This window comes from Gadus morhua, chromosome 8, assembly GCF_902167405.1.
Source record: "Gadus morhua chromosome 8, gadMor3.0, whole genome shotgun sequence".
NCBI lineage: Eukaryota > Metazoa > Chordata > Actinopteri > Gadiformes > Gadidae > Gadus > Gadus morhua.
Genome location: NC_044055.1, coordinates 3733038 through 3754508, shown reverse-complemented (window position 1 = coordinate 3754508; position 21471 = coordinate 3733038). Strand labels below are relative to the sequence as shown.

The window sequence follows — 21471 nt, the reverse complement described above, 5'->3', positions numbered from 1 at the left end:
TTTTAGAGACTTATCTTTCAATATTTCACAACACAACCAACTTGAATTAATAAAAAAAAAATAGGCTTGAATGAATACAGACGTTTTTCAATCTTTCATTTTGTTTAATTACATTTTTCTTTCAAGAGTAAGATGACATATAGCAGGCATACAGGCGATGATTATACTTTTGTATATATTCTTTTTACAGCCTCTGATATAGTTTCCTCTAACATATTCTGAATCACATTTACACCCAACAAATATTAATCACAATTTCATCAATCTGTTTTCATCAACAGCATCTGTGTTATTGTATCAAAGAACAAGCATAAAATTAGTTAATGTAGCAGACAAAGTAGGATGTCAATAACTGACTAATTGTTGTGAACACCTACTGTAGAAATTTTGGATGGGTGGATCGAAACCAATACTTCCAATACTGATGATGGCACAGTTTTGAGAATCCATCCTAATTATTTTAATTGTATTTGTACACTTATTTTTGAAATTGTTAAAAATATATAGGGAAAAGGTTACCTGCCTCAAAAATCAATAGCAGAGTTGTGGCAAAACATATACCTCAAACCTGAACTTAGTGAGTTACAGCGGAAACAAGGAGGTGAAGCGAACAAAGGCCATGTCGTGGCAATTTCTCTATCAGATATTGCGTCTAAGACAGATGAGATATTTAGATGCAAAAAGCACACAATACTTGCAGGCAATTGCTGGTCATATATATTTGCAATAAAAGTACGAACCAAGATACTTCACAAAATGCATCAACAAACAACATAACAGGCAAACATTACGATAATCTGAGGCCTCAGATGGGCGCTTCTCGTTGCGTGTTACTTCATACTCTAAAGGTACGCCCGGGACAAGTCCACCGATTGTTCAGAGTCGTGAGTTCTTATTCACTTGGGTTGGGTTCTGGAGGGGGTGTGTTCCCAATAAACCAAAAGCCTTTGTTTGCCAGATGGTAATCTTTACAATTGAAGCTCCCCTGGATGCCATTGGAGGGGGTGATTGCCGTGCCATGTAACCCTCTGGCTTCGTTGACGCTAGCCAGGGGGTAGAGGAACAGGCCCATACATCAAAGGATTGCATGGAAAATGATTTACAAGACACGAAAACATAGGAACAGGCAGGCAATAAAATGCATCACACGACCCTCGAAGGCTTACACTTAAGATGACCCACAAGGAGAGTAGAAGGCAGGCAATATATGCATCACACAAAATAGTAACAAAACTGAAGTTCAAAGATAGACCAAAAACATAACACATTTTCCATCACAGCCATTAACTGAGAAGTATGCTACTATAAACAGTCCTGGGATTGGATTCCTTCCACAGCCGCCTCCAACTGCTTTCGCTCGTTGAGAACCACTTTGGTTAACTGCAGGCTTTTGGTCGTCATTTGTCCCAAGGCAATGAAGAATGTTTCCATGCTGCTGGCCCCCATTTCCCAAAACATTGCATCAAAGTTGTTAACATCCATCTTTTTTTCTTTTGGATATTTTGATGATTTGGAGTCTTGATCAGCTCTGTCACTGAAATATTTATTTTCAGCAAAAAGTGCAGAGTTGTTGAATTTGTGGTGCACCGGAAGGTCTTTGTTGGTTTTAGGACATGGAATTTTGGCTGCATCGATCGCCTCAAGTACAGGAGGCTGCTGACCGTCTGCAAATGTGACCAGTATGAAAATGTTTTCCGCCACGTCTTTACCAAAGATGGACAGCACCGTATCGAACACATACTTCTGTGAAGCCGTTAGTCTTACTTGAGAGGCCTGGGTGACAAAACAAATTGCATCCATCTCAAAGACTCCCTTTTTCGAGGTGAAGAGCCTCCTGATCTGCTGTGTGATCGCCTTGTCACTCTCTATTCCCCTTGTGTCCCCGAAACCAGGAGTGTCAACAAGGGTTAGAGAATAAGGAACTTTGAAGCCATCTTGGTGGTTGATTTTGTAGGTGGTTACGTGGGTAGTCTGACTTTCAGCTTGTGACTTCCACTGATCCTCATTGATTAGTTTGAAGCGGAAAGAGTCTTTCCAATCTATGCCCAGGACGTAGTTGATCATTCCATTGATCAGAGTTGACTTCCCTGAACCTGTTGCCCCCAGAAACATGAGAGTACGATTTGGCCTTGCGCTGTCCTCGCCAAATGTGTAGCTCTCACATCCATCTATCCTAATAACATTTTTCTTCAGGGGTAACTTGAAAACTGAAGGAGAACCAGGTTCTATTTCCTTGCTTAATGCTTTGATTGATGCAAGGCAAGGCACTTTTATTTATGTAGCACATTTCATGCCAATGGCAACCCAAAGTGCTTTACACAAATACAATGAAGTGTTTTCCATAATAAAAGGAAGACAAGACAAAATATAAAAATTAAAATGTATAAAATCAGATAAAAAACATAAATAAAGTGAATAAAGGGTTATGCATAAGGGAGAGCATATAAAACAGAAAATTAGTCTAAGAAAAGGCAACAGAAAATAGATGGGTCAATAGAGGGTGCAGTTCTAATTGAAATTGGCAGCTGGTTCCACAGCTGAGTAGCATAAAAACTAAAGGCAGCTTCACCCCTTTTGGTTCTCACAGTTGGTTTTGTTAAAAACAGTTGGTCTTGAGATCTAATGGTACGGCCACACCAACCGCGTTGCTCGCGTTAGGGGCGTTGAAAATCGGCATTTTTGCATAGGGAACCATTGGTTTAGGCGCGGTACACGCGTTGAAGCGTTGAAGCGTTGCGTTGGGGGCGTTAGGCGCGGCAGTTGCACGTAATTACGCACGTAAACGCAGTAACGGTGCGGCCACACCAACCGCGTTACTCGCGTTGGACAACGCGAGTAACGCGCCTAACCTGACGCTTGACCAGTGTGTGGTGGTTCAACGCTTCCAACGCGTCAACGCGCCAACGCAGCTAGATGAGTCCATGTCCATGCAAGTGAACGGAGCGTTCCCTCTTCGTCATAACTATCAAACCAAACATCCTTCACATTCACTGAGCGAACATTATGAAAGTAAAATGCACATTTCTCGCTAAAAATGTTTCCATAAACGCATTTAATGGCGTAACTATGTAACTATTTCCACCCAGAATAAAGAAAAATGTCGGCCGTGGCTGCGCTGGAGTCCGAGGTAGAAAACCCAAACGCCGCCGTGTTTGGGTGATAGAGTTTAGATCAGGTTAGATTAAATAATCTCGGATATAAATAACAATAATCGGGTTAAATAACTTCACATGGTGTGTCTGGTGTGTTTCCAGCATTCGCAGTGTTGATCAGCAGAGAAGCAGTCCGCCAAGACGTTGAGGTTGCTTAGCAACCAGAGACTCTGTCCATGCAAGTGAACGGAGCGTTCCCTCTTCGTCATAACTATCAAACCAAACATCCTTCACATTCACCGAGCGAACATTATGAAAGTAAAATGCACATTTCTCGCTTGAAATGTTTCCATAAACGCATTTAATGGCGTAACTATGTTACTATTTCCACCCAGAAAAAAAAAAGATGTCGGCCGTATGCTTCTGTGCAAGCTCACTACTCTCTGCCAGTGACGTCGGGTCAAGCTCCACGATGATTGGCTACCGCGGCTAAGCGTCACGCGTTGGAGCGTTGAAAGTTCAATTTTCTGAACTCCGGGCGTTGGTGTTCAATTTTCTGAACTCCGGGCGTTGGTGCGTTGGGCGCGTTACTGCGTTTACGTGCGTAATTACGTGCAACTGCCGCGCCTAACGCCCCCAACGCAACGCTTCAACGCTTCAACGCGTGTACCGCGCCTAAACCAATGGTTCCCTATGCAAAAATGCCGATTTTCAACGCCCCTAACGCGAGCAACGCGGTTGGTGTGGCCGTACCATAACGCGCCCAACGCACCAACGCCCGGAGTTCAGAAAATTGAACTTTCAACGCTCCAACGCGTGACGCTTAGCCGCGGTAGCCAATCATCGTGGAGCTTGACCCGACATCACTGGCAGAGAGTAGTGAGCTTGCACAGAAGCATACGGCCGACATCTTTTTTTTTTCTGGGTGGAAATAGTAACATAGTTACGCCATTAAATGCGTTTATGGAAACATTTCAAGCGAGAAATGTGCATTTTACTTTCATAATGTTCGCTCGGTGAATGTGAAGGATGTTTGGTTTGATAGTTATGACGAAGAGGGAACGCTCCGTTCACTTGCATGGACAGAGTCTCTGGTTGCTAAGCAACCTCAACGTCTTGGCGGACTGCTTCTCTGCTGATCAACACTGCGAATGCTGGAAACACACCAGACACACCATGTGAAGTTATTTAACCCGATTATTGTTATTTATATCCGAGATTATTTAATCTAACCTGATCTAAACTCTATCACCCAAACACGGCGGCGTTTGGGTTTTCTACCTCGGACTCCAGCGCAGCCACGGCCGACATTTTTCTTTATTCTGGGTGGAAATAGTTACATAGTTACGCCATTAAATGCGTTTATGGAAACATTTTTAGCGAGAAATGTGCATTTTACTTTCATAATGTTCGCTCAGTGAATGTGAAGGATGTTTGGTTTGATAGTTATGACGAAGAGGGAACGCTCCGTTCACTTGCATGGACATGGACTCATCTAGCTGCGTTGGCGCGTTGGAAGCGTTGAACCACCACACACTGGTCAAGCGTCAGGTTAGGCGCGTTACTCGCGTTGTCCAACGCGAGTAACGCGGTTGGTGTGGCCGCACCATAAAGGTACGGCCACACCAACCGCGTTGCTCGCGTTAGGGGCGTTGAAAATCGGCATTTTTGCATAGGGAACCATTGGTCTAGGCGCGGTACACGCGTTGAAGCGTTGAAGCGTTGCGTTGGGGGCGTTAGGCGCGGCAGTTGCACGTAATTACGCACGTAAACGCAGTAACGCGCCCAACGCACCAACGCCCGGAGTTCAGAAAATTGAACTTTCAACGCTCCAACGCGTGACACTTAGCCGCGGTGGCCAATCAGCGTGGACCTTGACCCGACGTCACTGGCAGAGAGTAGTGAGCTTGCACAGAAGCATACGGCCGACATCTTTCTTTATTCTGGGTGGAAATAGTAACGTAGTTACGCCATTAAATGCGTTTATGGAAACATTTCTAGCGAGAAATGTGCATTTTACTTTCATAATGTTCGCTCGGTGAATGTGAAGGATGTTTGGTTTGATAGTTAGCTCCGTTCACTTGCATGGACAGAGTCTCTGGTTGCTAAGCAACCTCAACGTCTTGGCGGACTATATATCTGCTGATCAACACTACGAATGCTGGAAACACACCAGACACACCATGTGAAGTTATTTAACCCGATTATTGTTATTTATATCCGAGATTATTTAATCTAACCCGATCTAAACTCTATCATGCACCCAAACACGGCGGCGTTTGGGTTTCCTACCCCGGACTCCAGCGCAGCCACGGCCGACATCTTTCTTTATTCTGGGTGGAAATAGTTACATAGTTACGCCATTAAATGCGTTTATGGAAACATTTTTAGCGAGAAATGTGCATTTTACTTTCATAATGTTCGCTCTGTGAATGTGAAGGATGTTTGGTTTGATAGTTATGACGAAGAGGGAACGCTCCGTTCACTTGCATGGACATGGACTCATCTAGCTGCGTTGGCGCGTTGACGCGTTGGAAGCGTTGAACCACCACACACTGGTCAAGCGTCAGGTTAGGCGCGTTACTCGCGTTGTCTAACGCGAGTAACGCGGTTGGTGTGGCCGCACCATAAAGGTACGGCCACACCAACCGCGTTGCTCGCGGTAGGGGCGTTGAAAATCTGCATTTTTGCATAGGGAACCATTGGTCTAGGCGCGGTACACGCGGTGAAGCGTTGCGTTGGGGGCTTTAGGCGCGGCAGTTGCACGTAATTACGCACGTAAACGCAGTACCGCGCCCACCGCACCAACGCCCGGAGTTCAGAAAATTGAACTTTCACCGCTTCAACGCGTGACGCTAAGCCACGGTAGCCAATCAGCGTGGAGCTTGACCCGACGTCACTGGCAGAGAGTAGTGAGCTTGCACAGAAGCATACGGCCGACATCTTTTTTTATTCTGGGTGGAAATAGTGACATAGTTACGCCATTACATGCGTTTATGGAAACATTTCTAGCGAGAAATGTGCATTTTACTTTCAGAATGTTCGCTCGGTGAATGTTAAGGATGTTTGGTTTGATAGTTACGACGAAGAGTGAACGCTCCGTTCACTTGCATGGACAGAGTCTCTGGTTGCTCAGCAACCTCAACGTCTTGGCGGACTATTTCTCTGCTGATCAACACTACGAATGCTGGAAACACACCAGACACACCATGTGAAGTTATTTAACCCGATTAGTGTTATTTATATCCGAGATTATTTAATCTAACCCGATCTAAACTCTATCATGCACCCAAACACGGCGGCGTTTGGGTTTCCTACCTCGGACTCCAGCGCAGCCACGGCCGACATCTTTCTTTATTCTAACCACCACACACTGATCAAGCGTCAGGTTGGGCGCGGTACTCGCGGTATCCAACGCGAGTAACGCAGTTGGTGTGGCCGCACCATAAGAGATAATGTAGCCAGTTTATCAGATAGCTTCTTTTTTTTGTGCACGCAACTACTGATTCCTCTTTGCCATGGTCAGAAACTCCACAGTCACATCTGACCCGGACAGTGTATTGCGTTGAAGGCTGCAGCCCTGGAATGACTTTGACTAGTTGGGAGTCGTCGGCTGTGAATGTTAGTTTGCTCCATATACACTCTTCAGGGTTCACTTCTAGAGATGTTTCAGCATATTCTAAGATGTATTGCTTGATCTCCACTCCACTTCCAAGCTCAGATGGTTTCTCCCAGCTGACTGATAGCTCTGTAGAATAACATTTCACTCGTAGTTTTTCTGGAGGACTGGATGGTAAGGTTTTAATCAAACGGCTACCTTCACAGGCCGGACCGCGGCCGACTGCGCACCAGGCTCTACACCTGAACTGATACTCTTCATTAATCCTCAAGCCGGACACTGTGACATCTCCAGCCTTGCTCTCCCTTTGTTGATGCCAAGCATCGTCTCCATGGACACAGAACTCAACAATGTAGTGGGTGACAGTTGTCAACCCAACTCGGGGAGGGGAAATATTCAGTGTTACACTGTTATGGGTTATGTCACGTATGATCATCTCTGGCTTTGAAGGTGGTTCAAAGTTGTCGTTGGCTAAGGAGCCATCCTTGTAGAGGTGGAGAGTTGCACCTTTCTTTGCATCGTCTCTTATCTCAGCTGTTAGAAACCTGATGCTTTTGTTCTCTTTGTTCGCTTCTGCAAAATCTTTAAAGACTTTTACTTTCTCTTGCACCTTGTCCATTACGTCATTTGAGGAGAACCATTGTTCCTTTTCCACATCATAAGCACATGGCACGTTGTCTGTTTGGGTTTCATCCAAGTAGTTTGACAGAATTGAAAGGTAAGGCTCTGGGGTCTCATTTATAAAACTGTGCGTAGGATCGTTACTAAAAATGTGCGTACGCCCAGAAGCCAAGTTTTGCGTGCGCCAAAAAATATTCAGATTTATAAAACACTGCGTACGCACACCTGTACGCAATCTTTGCTTTATAAATCACATACTGACTACAATTGTGCGCAGCTGAATCAGCTTCACGTTCCGCCCTCTACACGCCCCTTTTTAACCATAAATGGTCAATGCAAATGACCTCATGAATGCGATCTGCATATAAAACAGACTCAGATGCCGGTATTATGTCTTGTTGGAAACAATGGCAGAAGTACTGAGAAAATCAAAAAAGCGAAATTTCACGGAGGTTGAAGTGGAGACACTTGTGGGTGAGATGGAGGCCCGAAAGGTAGTTTTGTTCGGCGGTCACGGGATTGGGATCGCCAACAACAAAAAGCAGAGTGAGTGGCAACATGTTGCTGCAGCAGTGAACTCTGTCAGTAGCACGGAGCGCACTGTCCCAGAATTAAAAAAAGAAGTGGTCTGACATAGTTACATATTTTTATCTAACCTACCAATAAATCGTTATGGTCCCTAAATACCCTCTCCCTCCGAATCCTGCCATTTGCATGGTCCGCCAGAAGTGCCATTGGTGCAGCATTACCACGGCGCTTACCTCTGTATTTATAGGGTTACGGTAATAAGACTGACGAGAACGCCTTGGATAATCAGTTTGTAATTACCCACGTAAAATGTTCTTGAACATAACCCCTTTTTAATGCCTGATTTGTCATGAAAAGCATCAAGAGTAACGGACAACGATTGTGATGAGTGTGGCTTGGTTTTTCACACTTGGGATTTAATTGACATTCGATCATGTGTTTACAGTGTCACATAAAAATATTATGTTATTGACACATGTTGGACAGATGCTTTATTCCATGCAGTCGCGCCGTCAGTGGACAGTATGGATTGACGGGATTAAATATAGGGAATTTCTTTTTATTTCTATTCTAAGGAGATATTTCTGGAGTTATAACTGAGAAATAACGCAGTGGACTTAAATTATTCTGATTAGGATTTAACGCATGATACGGGTTGAAATTAAATTGATGAAGGGCGATGATAAAACATAATCGTTCTTCTCACTCTGCAATTCTTCGGTCTGACTTCAGTTCACCACCACACCGTCTGTGTCGCCAATTCTCCTTTTCCTCCAAACCATGCGTACGCATGGGTCAGAGTTTGCTTAGGGCTGCGCACATTTTCCCGTCAAGTTGGTTTTTTATAGATCACAACCTTGGCGTGAAAAGTCACGTACGCCAATTTCAGCCCCGTTTTGTGCGTACGCAACGGTTATAAATGAGACCCCTGGGCCTTCCAGGGAGGTAAAGACAAAGCACACAGCATGTGTGCTATCTGCACTGTGGATCTCCTGTTGCAGAGTTGTGCGACTTGTGACGATCACCATTTTGGAAATTTTGTCAATCAGAGAGCTGATTATTATAATTTCTGTCCCTTTGCAATCCATCCACTCATTCAGTTTATCACTTTGGAAAGGAGAAGAATGTACTTTTTTCAGGATCTCTGCAAGAACACCTTCCTCCTCTCCTCCTCCTCTGATCAATGGGAGATTCCTTGCCATAATATTCTGGACATTTAGTTTATGCTGCAAAACCAGTTCTTTGAAAGCTTTCACCTTTTTCTTAACTTGTGTGAATTGCTGGGCTGTCTTGCATCTTTCTGCATCGTTGCATCTCCTTTCCAGCTCGCTGAGGTCCTCCAGGATATGCTGAGCTTCCCTGATTAAACCATCACTAATCTGTCGAACCAGTTGAGCAGCAGCAGAATCTAATTCCTTCAGTGGCAATAACCAGACCTTCTGAGGCACTGCGTTCTCTCCGTTGGTTCCCAACCACTTAGGTAGGCTTTGATAGACTTCTATTGCCTCCTGAAATGACACAGGGGATTTCTCAAGGTTAAAGTCCCCATGGAACTTGCAGTAGAACTTGTCAACATTTTCAATGTCCTTGTCTGACATGTTCAGAGAACCTTGACCTTCTATCTTCAAGGTGGGTATCTTCTTGATCAGCACCTTTAGATTGCCCTCGATGTCTTGCCGATTTTCCTTTTGTGACACCTCACGGTCAAACACAAAGAAGGCTTGTGCCCCATAAAGGATTCCTGTCACTACGTGTGTTGCTTGTCCCGACTCAAACACATATGGATGTTTCACATTACCTCTGCCAATGTGATTCATTGCCAGCTCTTTTAATTTGGTGGTGGTTTTGTAATTTAGTACCACTCTAGCCTGATTTATGGAACGTTTAGAATCGGAGAGAAATTTAGCAGAGCCTTCTAAATCAACCAGTCCACACAGAAAACTGGCTTGCAGTGAAGCATCAACATTCAATGCAGAAGATTTGTCTTCGAAAAAGTCGGATGCAAGTATGTCAAATTCACTGTTGGGTTGGGGTCTTTCATCTGCTTCTTTCTCTAAGGCTTCCCGGTCCCAAAGTTTCAGAGCTGCAGAAGAAGACCAAGAGAAAACATATCAGAATCCTTGCTCAGAGAAATACATATACAACGTATACATTTCCTTTATAAATCAGCGCATGGTTTCCTACTGAGAGTAAAGGATTTTCCAATGGAAGCTGTAAGGTCAACCTCAAACCAAAAAAAAGAAAAAAAACGAAAGAAAAGAAAGTTAAATGTCAATGTGTTTATATCTGGCGAAAATAAAAGGTTAAATAATAACAAATGTAGGTGGAATGGTCATGCTGTGGGATGATATAGTCTGGTCTATATTCTGAACACATCACTGCTTGAATTTACAATACTACTTTACACCCTAGAGTCTGACAAAATCCCATGTATTGAATCTGGAAGAGAGTTGGTATTTTATCTGGTTATTATAATAAATGTTTCTGTATGTATGGGTTCATCCCCTTTCATACCATGGATTATGATTAGACTCATTCATTTAAATAATATATTATAAACATATGCCTTTTGGCAAACATTTTATCGAAAGTGTCTTAAAATACTATGAGTGCATACATTTCTAAGTGTGGTACTCTCAAAACTGTTTATTTTTATTTATATTAGCAAAAAGGTAATTTTCTTTGAATTTAAGGGCTCCAAACGATTTTTATAAATGTGTTTGAGACCAGTACATTCATTTATTCCTCAACATTTTTGTTGAGAGGAACTTAAAATGTAAGCAGCACCCAGGTGGAACTGTTGACACTTAAGTAGTTGCGCTCCAGGTTGTTGTCAGATGGGAGCGCTTCCGCCCGCGTCCTCTGAGCAGTCGTGTTTTCATTGCTTCTTACCATTTTCTGTATATTACAGGTCAGTAGTTGGTTTAAGCTATAAAATCTCAACCTTCTAAAGCCTTGCTTTATATGTATAACTGTTGAAGAAGTTCGGGTCATGTTTTGTTGTGTTTCTAGCGAACTTAAGAGACTTTAAAATACCGCCGTTGAGTACAATGGCAGGAGTGAATACCGGAAGGCGCGAAACGGCAGCCGATTACCACCGATTATGGGTTTATTAGTCGCCTTGTGTATTGCCTTGCGGGCATGCCGCGCAATTTAAGGTTTATCGCGTGTACTTTGCTCAGTGTTATTTTTATTTGTGGTCTCCTGTACACTACAGCTTAAACAGGAATTTGAGTAAATGTTAAAGGTCCATGGCTACAGATTTACAAGTTTGAAAGAATGTTTATATCAACGCATACTGTTAAGATAAAAATGTAACTGTTGCATCCAGAGTCACAACGGGGCCTGCCCGTAATTCCGACACCTCATTGTTCCGACGTCTCAATGGTCCGAAATATTTCCCATTAGATCGACATGCCACCATGCCGACGGTTCAATGTTACGAAAACGGAACCAATTGGTCCGAAGGGCCGTTTGTCCGACTTTTCAAAAAAGGAGGCCATTAGGCCGACAGTTCAATATGCTGAATAGGCCTACATATAGGCCTACAGGAGTTTTATACCTCGCTCACACTCTCTTTTGCTCTCCAATATTCATCGTGAACGTGATATCTAGGCCTAGGTTGTATTTTGTTGAGAGAGAGAGAGAGAGAGAGAGAGAGAGAGAGAGAGAGAGAGAGAGAGAGAGAGAGAGAGAGAGAGAGAGAGAGAGAGAGAGAGAGAGAGAGAGAGAGAGAGAGAAAACACTTTATATGTAGGCCTATTCGGCATATTGAACCGTCGGCCAAATGCGCCTCTTGTTTGACTTATCGGACATACGGCCCTTCGACAATGGGTTCCATTTTCGTAACATTGAACCGTCGGCATAGTGGCATGTCGATCTAACAACTTGGTTTACTTTGTATTGAAAAAATCTAGCTTTCTCTGAGTAATACTTTTGTTTTATTTAAGTGAATCTAGAATAATTACCAACTACATGTTGCATTCAGGTACAGTGGATTAAGCTGTTGATTGCACTATATTGAATTACACTGAATAGTGTAAAAGTTGTCTCTGACCTTTTTATTGTTTACAATTTATTTGAACAATTATATTGATATCCTAGGATCTCTAATACATTGTTACTAATCTGTAAGGACAAAACAAACCATACTATAATAATAAACATGATATACCATGATATACAATGTATTATGTAAGGGATAATGTATAGAACGCCGGTCATTATCGAGAAAATAAGCCCCGACAGGGCGAACAGGACACCGACGCGCAGCGGAGGTGTCTTGCTTCGCCATGAAGGGACTTATTTTTCGATAATGACTGGCGAAGTTCTATACATTATCCCGCTTATTACACGGCTACTTCCCAAAACGAAACAATTTATTTTCAATGTATTTGTTACATTATTCATAGTGTTGATCAGCAGAGAAATAGTCCGCCCAAGACGTTGACGTCGTCGCTTAGCAACCGACAGCGCTTGGGTTGATACATATCCCGCTTATTACATTGACAAGTTACCGGACTACGTGCGGAGTGATACCAAAGGCAAAAAGTCCTTTTGTTTACCTTGACAGCGGTCATTATTCATCCGTTGCCAATGAATTATCCTAAAATAATTGACCGCCGGAAGTTGTGAAGTGCCCATGCAAGTGAACGGAACGTTGAAAAGACCTGTGTAATAAATAGCCATAATATAGAGTTAATGGATAATTGTGAGTTCTGATTGTCTTTCGGACCTAATTAAACAGAAATGTTAAGCTTGCTGGTAGTTCTACCAGGAGGACTCAAATCACGCGCGGCTGGCCGCCAATCACCAATCACCAGCTACCAATCACCTGCCTACACCTGCTCTATAAAGAGTAGTCTAACATATGTCTTTGCTGCTCAGGTCTTCGTTCGACGCATGCTGCTGCTTTACTGTGCTTCTGATTATCTCGCATATCTCGTCGCTTAGTTGCTACGTCGGTTAATACACACCAAGAGGTCATAACTTTGGATTCGTGCTGGTCGGCCTACTACTTCTGGTCCGGGCAAGTGAGCGCAGAAAGCCGTTAATTTCGGTCCCCGGTATCCTCAACAACACCACCAAGAAGTTCCCAACACGGACATCCGCCTGGTTCTACAAACCCTCGCCGAGTTGGTGCAAAGCATTTGGCGCCAGGATGGACGCCGTCGAAACACCATGCGGAACTCCCGGACGGGTCCAGGCCCCCAACCCGCTGTCGTCAGTCGCCACGGCGCCTTTCTACTTCCAGCAACCATCAGGCTCGGCTTCCTCCGCCTTCACAGGCTACGCACCTGGCACGGCCCTGCTACCATGGCTATTGCAGTCCCCGCGTTAGCCCCCGCAGCGTATTCTCTCTCACAGCTCTACCAGTCCAGCTTCAGGATGCGGCTCCCTCGGTCGGGTTAGGGGGTTTCTTCCAAGGGCAATGTTCTGCTGAGAGATGGCCAGTCGAAGCTGGCACGTTTGCCCTCGGGTCGGGTCGTCTGCGCTGTTCGAGCTTTACCCTATCGTAGCAGCTAGCGTTCTGTGGGGCAAAGCATGGCGGCGTTAACGTATAACCATGTTTTGCGATAACAAAGCAGCGTCAAAACGGCTGGGAATGTGGTCTTCCACAGCATACGGATTTTACATCCGGTTGAATTCGGTGAGTTCGTTGCACACGTCGGTGTGGTACAACGAAGAACTCTACGTTCGCAATCAAAGGTTCATAATTATCTTTATACCGTGTACTAAAAAATGTGTAAGTTTTCTCTTCATAACGCCACCTCAAGCGTTTTATTAGCCGTTTTCTGTTATTACTTTTTGCTGGAGAAGGAGGGGTGGGCAGCTGAAAGGAGTCGTAGCGAGACATGTTGTTTCGGCCTGGTATTCGAGAGGGCCTAGTGCACTGTTCGGTTAACTTCTTGTGTCTGAGGTTTTTCACTTTAACATGAATGAAGTTGATGGGTTTTAGGCACTGTGGTAACTGAATATCACTAAGGTTTTTATTGACGAAGGGACTTTTAGATTGGTTCAGCTGCTGCTCACTAACTCTCACGTTCCTCTGCTCGCGATGCGATTCACATATCGATCAATTTATTCAAAAGATCCAAAGACAAAGAACAGGTACATTATGGTATAATTTTATATTATTATTTATAGTCTTATTGTTAATAGCTTCAGTCGCGTTGGTATTTAATTTTTCATTTGCTCGTTTAGCTATGTATGACAGTTAACAATGTTGGTGTATTACAATTATTTACGCGTGTAGGTAGGGTTGCCAACCGTCCCGTAAAATACGGAATCGTCCCTTATTTGGCAATTAAATGTTGCGTCCAATACGGGACGCAATTTGTTCCGTATTTCCATAAATGTCCAATACACATGTCTGTCACACACACAAATACTAAATCTAACAATAATGATCAAAACAAAACACAGGGAATACTACGGTCAGCGAAATTGTCGCGGCGGGATCTACGCAAGACCCGCTCCGGTCATCTGTGTGTCTGCGCATGCGTTTGGTGGTCACGGTTGCCTAGCGACAGACACCACACACCGGCGCTGCTCACAAAACCCGCGCCTTTTAAAAATGCCCACTACACCCGGTACTCCACCACGTCCTCAAAAGCGTAAACGCTTGCCGAAGTACGGACGTGAGTGGGAAGACGCACATCCTTGGCTGGACAGCGTCAATGGAGATGTTTACAAGGCAAGTTGTAAAATATGTCGACGAGTGTTTTCAGTGGCGCACGGTGGGCTGTCTGACATCAGACAGCATGCAACAGGAGAGCAACACTGCAGACACGAAAGATCACAGAAGACCCAAGCGTCAGTGTCACAGTTCTTCATACCACAATCATCTCCTGAGGTTGATACGGTATGGGACATTATGTTGTGATTGATTTCCTATCTGGTTGTGCTTTTGCCAGAACATCGCAGTGCATGGGCAGAGCCTATTTTAGTAAACTGTTGTGGTTTGATTGATTGTTTAGGATGTTGAGTTTTAAAAGTCGAATGAACGACCATTTATTTAATATACAGAAGTATATAAATATTATATATGGCCATTTAAAGAACAAATCATACTAATGGATTAACAGTTAATAAATAAAAAAATACATTTGTTAAAAGAAAACCTTTATTCTTTAATATACATACATTTCCTAGATTAAAAATGTTTGTAGAGCTTTCTGTGTATTCTGTGTCACAATTTTTATATTTTTGAGGAATGCAGTGTTCAGTGATCATTACATCAATTATATTATTAGTGTGGTTTAACTGTTTGGATGACCTTACTTATTTTCGAGTTCCAAGACAGGCAGCAGACAAATGTTCAATTTAATCAACAATATGTCATCCCACTCTTCCTCTCTATATTACCGCAGCTGAGGTGACACAGGTGTACCACACAGTCAGACACAACCTCAGCTACAACAGTGTTGACTGTGCACATAAACTGAATCAAAAGATTCTCCTGGATTCAAAAATTGTAAAAGAAATGTATAGGGAGAACAAAGGCAGAGGCAGTGGTTAAAGATGTACTTGCTCCAAAGGCAGTGGCTGATGTTCTTAAGGCCCTAACATCAGATAAACCCCTCCCATTTTCCATTCAGACAGATGCATCAAATAAAGGCAACAGGAAGATGTTCCCCCTTGCTGTTCAATACTTCAGTCCAGAATGCGGGGTCACCAACAAAATGCTGGATTTCATTGAAAATGCAGATGAGTCCGCTGCTGGGATTGTAGCTCTCACAGAGCAGTCGCTTGACAAATTTGGCTTATCGTTGGATCATGTGACAGCATTTAGTGCACTGCAGACAACACAAATGTGAATTATGGAATTCAAGACTCTGTCTTCACCAACTGGAAGAAGTAATAAAAAGATCTGCTGCAAGGAAACTGCCATGCCCATATTTTGCACAACTCAGTGAAGCATGCTCTTGACCAGCTCACTGTAGATGTGGAAAATGTTGTGCTGAAGGTCTATGCCTTCTTTTCCACATCTGCCAAACGAAGAGAATCACTCAAAGAGTTTTGTAGGTTTTGTGATGTTGCGTTCCAGGAAATTCTGCGACATGTCACAACCAGGTGGCTCTCCCTTAATCCAGCCATCACCCGGCTAATGCAAACCTGGATTGCACTGAAATCGTACTTCATCAGCCTGGGGGGAGGAGTGTCCCAAACAACTTCGAGCATTGTTAAATTTCAGTGAGGACTCAACTGAGGAAGATGGAGACATTGTGGAGGTTTACCTTCTTTTCTGCAATAATATCCTCTCTCTCTTTGAGGAAGTTGTAAAGAAGCTGGAGAGTGATGAAACCACCTGTGTTGAGTTATATTCCATCATGGAAAACTTCAAGCAAAAGCTCACACAGAGACGAGATTAACAGTTCTATGGCTACTTAACTAAATTGAAGCTGCAGCGTCTCCTTCCACTTGATGCTGACATGGCAAGGGCAGATTTTACTGTATTCCTCAACACAGCACTCTCATATGTTGAGAAATGGTTCAACTTTTCGGAAGACTACTGGTTGTTCTCACTGCAACCTCTCTCTCTGCACCATGGCACCATGACCTTTACTGACATTGAGAGGGTGACCACCAAGCTCAACGTCATCCATAAAGTCAACATGGATGAACTTTATGATGAATGCTCCACAGCAAAACCCATTCTGAAGAGGCTCAAAGAAGATGCTGAAGATGAATGGAAGTCCAAAGGTGTGGCTGCCAGGTTGGTGGCTCTCTTTCGAGTAGCTGACCTGCCAAACATGCTGTCTATCACCAGACACATCCTGAGCATCCCAGCATCCACTGGATGTGTGGAAAGGATCTTCTCCAGAATGGCCAACAAATGGAGTGACTGCAGGAATAGGTGCTCCACAGAGCTCATGAGAAGTGAGCTGCTGATCACTCTCAACTTTGAGCAGTCCTGTTCAGAGTTTTACAACAGCGCTTTGAAAGACAAAGAGTTACTCAGTGCTGCAAGGAGTAACAAGAAGTACACCTGGAAAAAGAAGTAACAGTTTTGAGGGGAGGAGTAATGTTGAGGGAAGGAGTAATGTTTTGCACTTTCTTTTTTTACATAAGTGTTTTTGTTGTTTATTTGTACTGTTTTTTTTTTGTAAAAATGTTCAAAGAGAGTCCCTATAGTTATGCACTTAAAAAGTAACATGAAGTTCTCAGTTTATTTAGTTTATATTTTAAAAGTTCATTGCTGCACACGCCACACAAAGAGATTTCATTCAAGATTTAATTGACTGCACTTTATAAGAGAATGTTTTATGATAATAAAGCATTTCAAGCTTCAAGTATGACTAATTGCTTTCTTGATCAACACTTTACTAAAAACACCAGCACAAAATAAAACATACCACTGCTGCGGGCGCCCCGCCCCACAGGATTCGGGCCCGTGGTGAGCGTCCCTTATTTTAATTTCTTAAAGTTGGCAACCCTACGTGTAGGCCACTCCAACTCTCGATATTTCAAATAGATTAGTGTGCTCTCTCAGAGCTGGGAGATTTCATCCTTATTTTAACATATTACTCGAGACGGTGTTTCTCACAGCGTTCTCGGGTTCATGCGTTCTCGGGTTCATGCGTCCATGCATACATGTCTCCTACTCAGACTTTTCCCCTACACGGGGTATTTAATTTTTCATTTGCTTGTTTAGCTATGTATGACAGTTAACAATTTTGGTGTATGACAATTATTTATGTGTGTTGGCCACTCCAACTCACACTCGATATTTTGAATAGATTAGTGTGCTCTCTGGGAGATTTCATCCTTATTTTAACATACTACTCGAGACGGTGTTTCTCACAGCGTTCTACGGGTTCATGCGTTCTACGGGTTCATGCGTTCTACGGGTTTACGCGTTCTACGGGTTTACGCGTTCTACGGGTTTACGCGTTCTACGGGTTTACGCGTTCTACGGGTTTACGGGTTTATGCGTTCTTGCGTTCATGCGCAAATGCGTACACGTCTCCTACTCAGACTTTTTCCCCTACACGGGGCCTGACTTTCGCCGATGTCACCTTCTCTTTCTTGCAAGGCATTTTTCCATCTAAAAGCGATAGCCTAGGAGCAGCTGTTACTATTATCATTTCAAGAATCAACAACTCTCTGTCCTTACGCTTCCATGTTCCTTTATCTCAAGCTTCGGCAATACACGTCCCCGAATCACCTGTTTATTTGCGGCCTGCCAATGCCTCAAGGGTGGTTCAGAGTCCATCTCGCGACGGTGGTAGAAGGGTGCGGCCTACCATCTCCCCTCTACACTCAGTGGCGCCACCATGGGGTGGCGAGGGGTGGCTACTGCCACCCCAAAATCATTCTTTGCCACCCCATTTGCCACCTCTAAGACAATTTTTATTATGCATATTTATTTAAAATATATAATGTAGTCTAGATTATATTATAATGTAGTCCCCCCCCCCCCCCCGGCCAACAATCGCTGCCCGGGATGTTTATAGATTTGCTGTGGCCCCCCCTGGAATAATCTTCTGGAGGCGCCACTGTCTACACTGGCCACTCCTCCCGGATTGGAGCGGCAACCACAGCCGCTGAACAAGGGTTGCCGGTCGCGTCTATCAAACGGCTGGGAAGGCGGTCTTCCACAGTTTACGAATCCTACATCCGGTTGAATTCATGGTTCTTCCTCCGTGCTCTAACGTCGGTTAAGGCAGGTTTATCACGTTTGCTACTACAGCTGTTTTTGGCGGCCTGTTTCCATTCTAGTTTTAGTCTTGGTGTCAAGGTGTCATTTTTGTTTTTATTAGTTTAGTCACGTTCATACTCTTTCCAGTGATATCGAAATTCCGTTTAGGTATTATCAAAGATACAAGTGCGTAGATTTGTTAAATAAGGTAAACGGTCGAAAATTGATGTCGTTATGTCTCAACAGTTGAAGTTCCAGTTGGACAAAATAACGTATTACAGTTTATCGCCTAGTTTAGGTCAACGGAAATGAAGACATTTTAGCAGTCTTATTTTGTAAAACACTTTCAGTCTCGTTTGTATTCGCCAACAACATTGCACTACGTATTTAATTATAGTTATTGTCATATGACCAGCATTGTTCTCCTCACGCGATAAAGGTTCGTTGATGACGACATTTAGTCATAATTTTCGGTGTCAAAAGCAACACTATTTGCAACTACTGGTGGTGGTGGTGGTTATCAGGTACTAAACTCATAAAGCAAAATTATATAACTATATAACTCAAGGTTAACCTGCAGCAACCCCGGCAAGTTTGACCACGTCGGTGGATCATCTAGAAAACACTCTTGAGTTCGGTGTCACGTTGGTGGCATATCATGGAAAAAATAAAACTCAAGGTTCGCAGCGGCGACCCCGGTGAGTGCGTTGGCCAAAGCGCAGCGGTAACAACTCGGGCACTCGTAACTATGACCACGTCGGTGGCACGTTATCTATTACTCATGGTTGACTGCAGTAACCCCGGTGAGTGCGTTGACGATGTCAACGCACAATTGGGGCACAACTCAGGCACTCGTGAGTTTGTTGCACACGTCGGTGCGGTACAACACAGTACTCAACGTCCTACATCCGGTCGAGTTCAAGGTTCTTTCTTCAAGCGCACACGATGCTCTCTAACGTCGGTTAAGACAGGTTTTACACGTTTGCAACCATAGCTGTTTTTGGCGGCCTGTTCCTTTCTAGTGTTAGTCTAGTCTTGTGTCAAGCTGTCATTTTAGTTTTTATTAGTTTTAGTTACATTCATACTCTTTCCAGTGTTATCGTAATTCCATTTAGATATTATCGGAGTTACAAGTGCGTAGTTTTGTTAAATAAGGTAAACGGTTGAAAATTGATGTTATGTCTGGAACAGTTGAAGTTCCAGTTGAACAAAATAACGTTATAAGTCTTTATCGCCTAGTTTAGGTCAACGAAAATGAAGAGACATTTTAGCAGTCTTATTTTCGTAAAACACTTTTTAGTCTTGCTTTATTCGCCAACTATATTGTACTATGCTTTTAATCACAGCTATTGTCACACGCCCAGCATCCACGTTGCGTCCAGTCTTGTTTTTCTCACGCGATAAAGGCTTGTTGATGACGACTCTTAGTCATAATTTTCATTGCCAAAAGCAACACTATTCTGGCGGCCTGTTTCCATTCCAGGGTTATTCTAGTCTTAGTGTCTAGCTGTTATTTTAGTCTATTCGTTTTAGTTACGTCTGTATTCTTTCTAGTGTTATCGAAATATATTGCACTATGTATTTAACTACAGTTATTGTCACACGCCCAGCATGCACGTTGCGTCCTGTTTGTTTTTTGTTTGTTTGTTTGTTTGTTTTCCTTTCTCACGCGATAAAGGTTCGTGATGAAGATATTTTGTCATTATTTTCGTTGCTAAAAGCGACATTATTTGCAACTACTGGTGGTTGTGGTTATCAGGTACTAAATTCATAAAGCAAAATTCGGTTTCATAACTCAGGTTAACCTGCAGCAACCCCGGCGAGTGTGACCACGTCGGTGGATCATCTAGAAAACACTCTTGAGTTCGCTGTCACGTCAGTGGCGTAAAATAGGAAATAAAACTCAAGGTTGCAGCGGCAACCCCGGTGAGTGCGTGACCACGTCGGTGGCACATCAAGGGCACTCGTGAGTATGACCACGTCGGTGGCACGTTATCTAGTACTCATGGTTTGACTGCAGTAACCCCGGTGAGTGCGTTGCCCACGTCGGTGGGAACAACTCAAGCACTCGTGAGTTCGTTGCGCACGTCGGTGCGGTACAACACAGAACTCTACGTTCGTTGCAGCAAATCCGGTGAGTGCGTTGCCCACGTCGGTGGGAACAACTCAAGCACTCGTGAGTTCGTTGCGCACGTCGGTGCGGTACAACACAGAACTCCACGTTCGCTGCAGCAACCCTGGTAGTGCGTTGACCACGTCGGTGGGCACTACTCAGGCACATGCAAATTTAATTACCACGTCGGTGGCATAATATCAAAAGCTCAAGTGCAGGGCACTCGGAGTTCATTGACCACGTCGGTGTTTAACACGGAAGTTCACAATATTTGCTGCAGCAACACCGGTGAGTGCGTCACCACGTCGGTGGCACAGCAAGGGCACTCGTGATTTCGTTGACCACGTCGGTGTTCAACACGGAACTTCACAATATTTGCTGCAGCAACACCGGTGAGTGCGTGACCACGTCGGTGGCACATCAAGGGCACTCGTGAGTTCGTTGACCACATCGGTGGTTCAACGCGAAAGCACTCAGGTCACGCAGCGACCCCGGAGAGTGAATCGACCACGGCAGTTGGTACAGCACGAAAGCACTCGTGGCTCGCTGCGTAACAGCTGCAGAGTGCTCTAAATTTTAATTGATCTCGCAGAGGTATTTTAAGTCGACTGCTTTTACGTGATTCATCGATCTCGCTGACGGTTTTAAGCTTATCGTTTTATGGTATGTATGATTGACTCTTAATATGTCGTATATTGGGTATGCCTTTTATCTTCCAGAAGCAGTATAGATCCTTGTCCACTTCTTCTACGCGGGTATGTATGGTCTCATTACCCCCTTTCGCTTTTCTATTTTTGGGGTCGGCTCCGCCCCTGCCAGTCCCGGCAGGACATGCCGAGTTATCTACTACTTC

At 43.8% G+C, this 21471-nt stretch overlaps 1 protein-coding gene across 1 annotated transcript in view; it reads right to left on the bottom strand.

Moving 5' to 3' along the window:
- The window catches only part of LOC115548598 (verrucotoxin subunit beta-like), a 205966-nt gene that overhangs the window by 1164 nt on the left and 183331 nt on the right, over nt 1–21471 (bottom strand). The window contains exon 11 of the mRNA XM_030363347.1: nt 8787–9943. Within this exon, the coding sequence (XP_030219207.1) occupies nt 8787–9943 (1157 nt within the window). The remainder of the gene's footprint in view (nt 1–8786; nt 9944–21471) is intronic.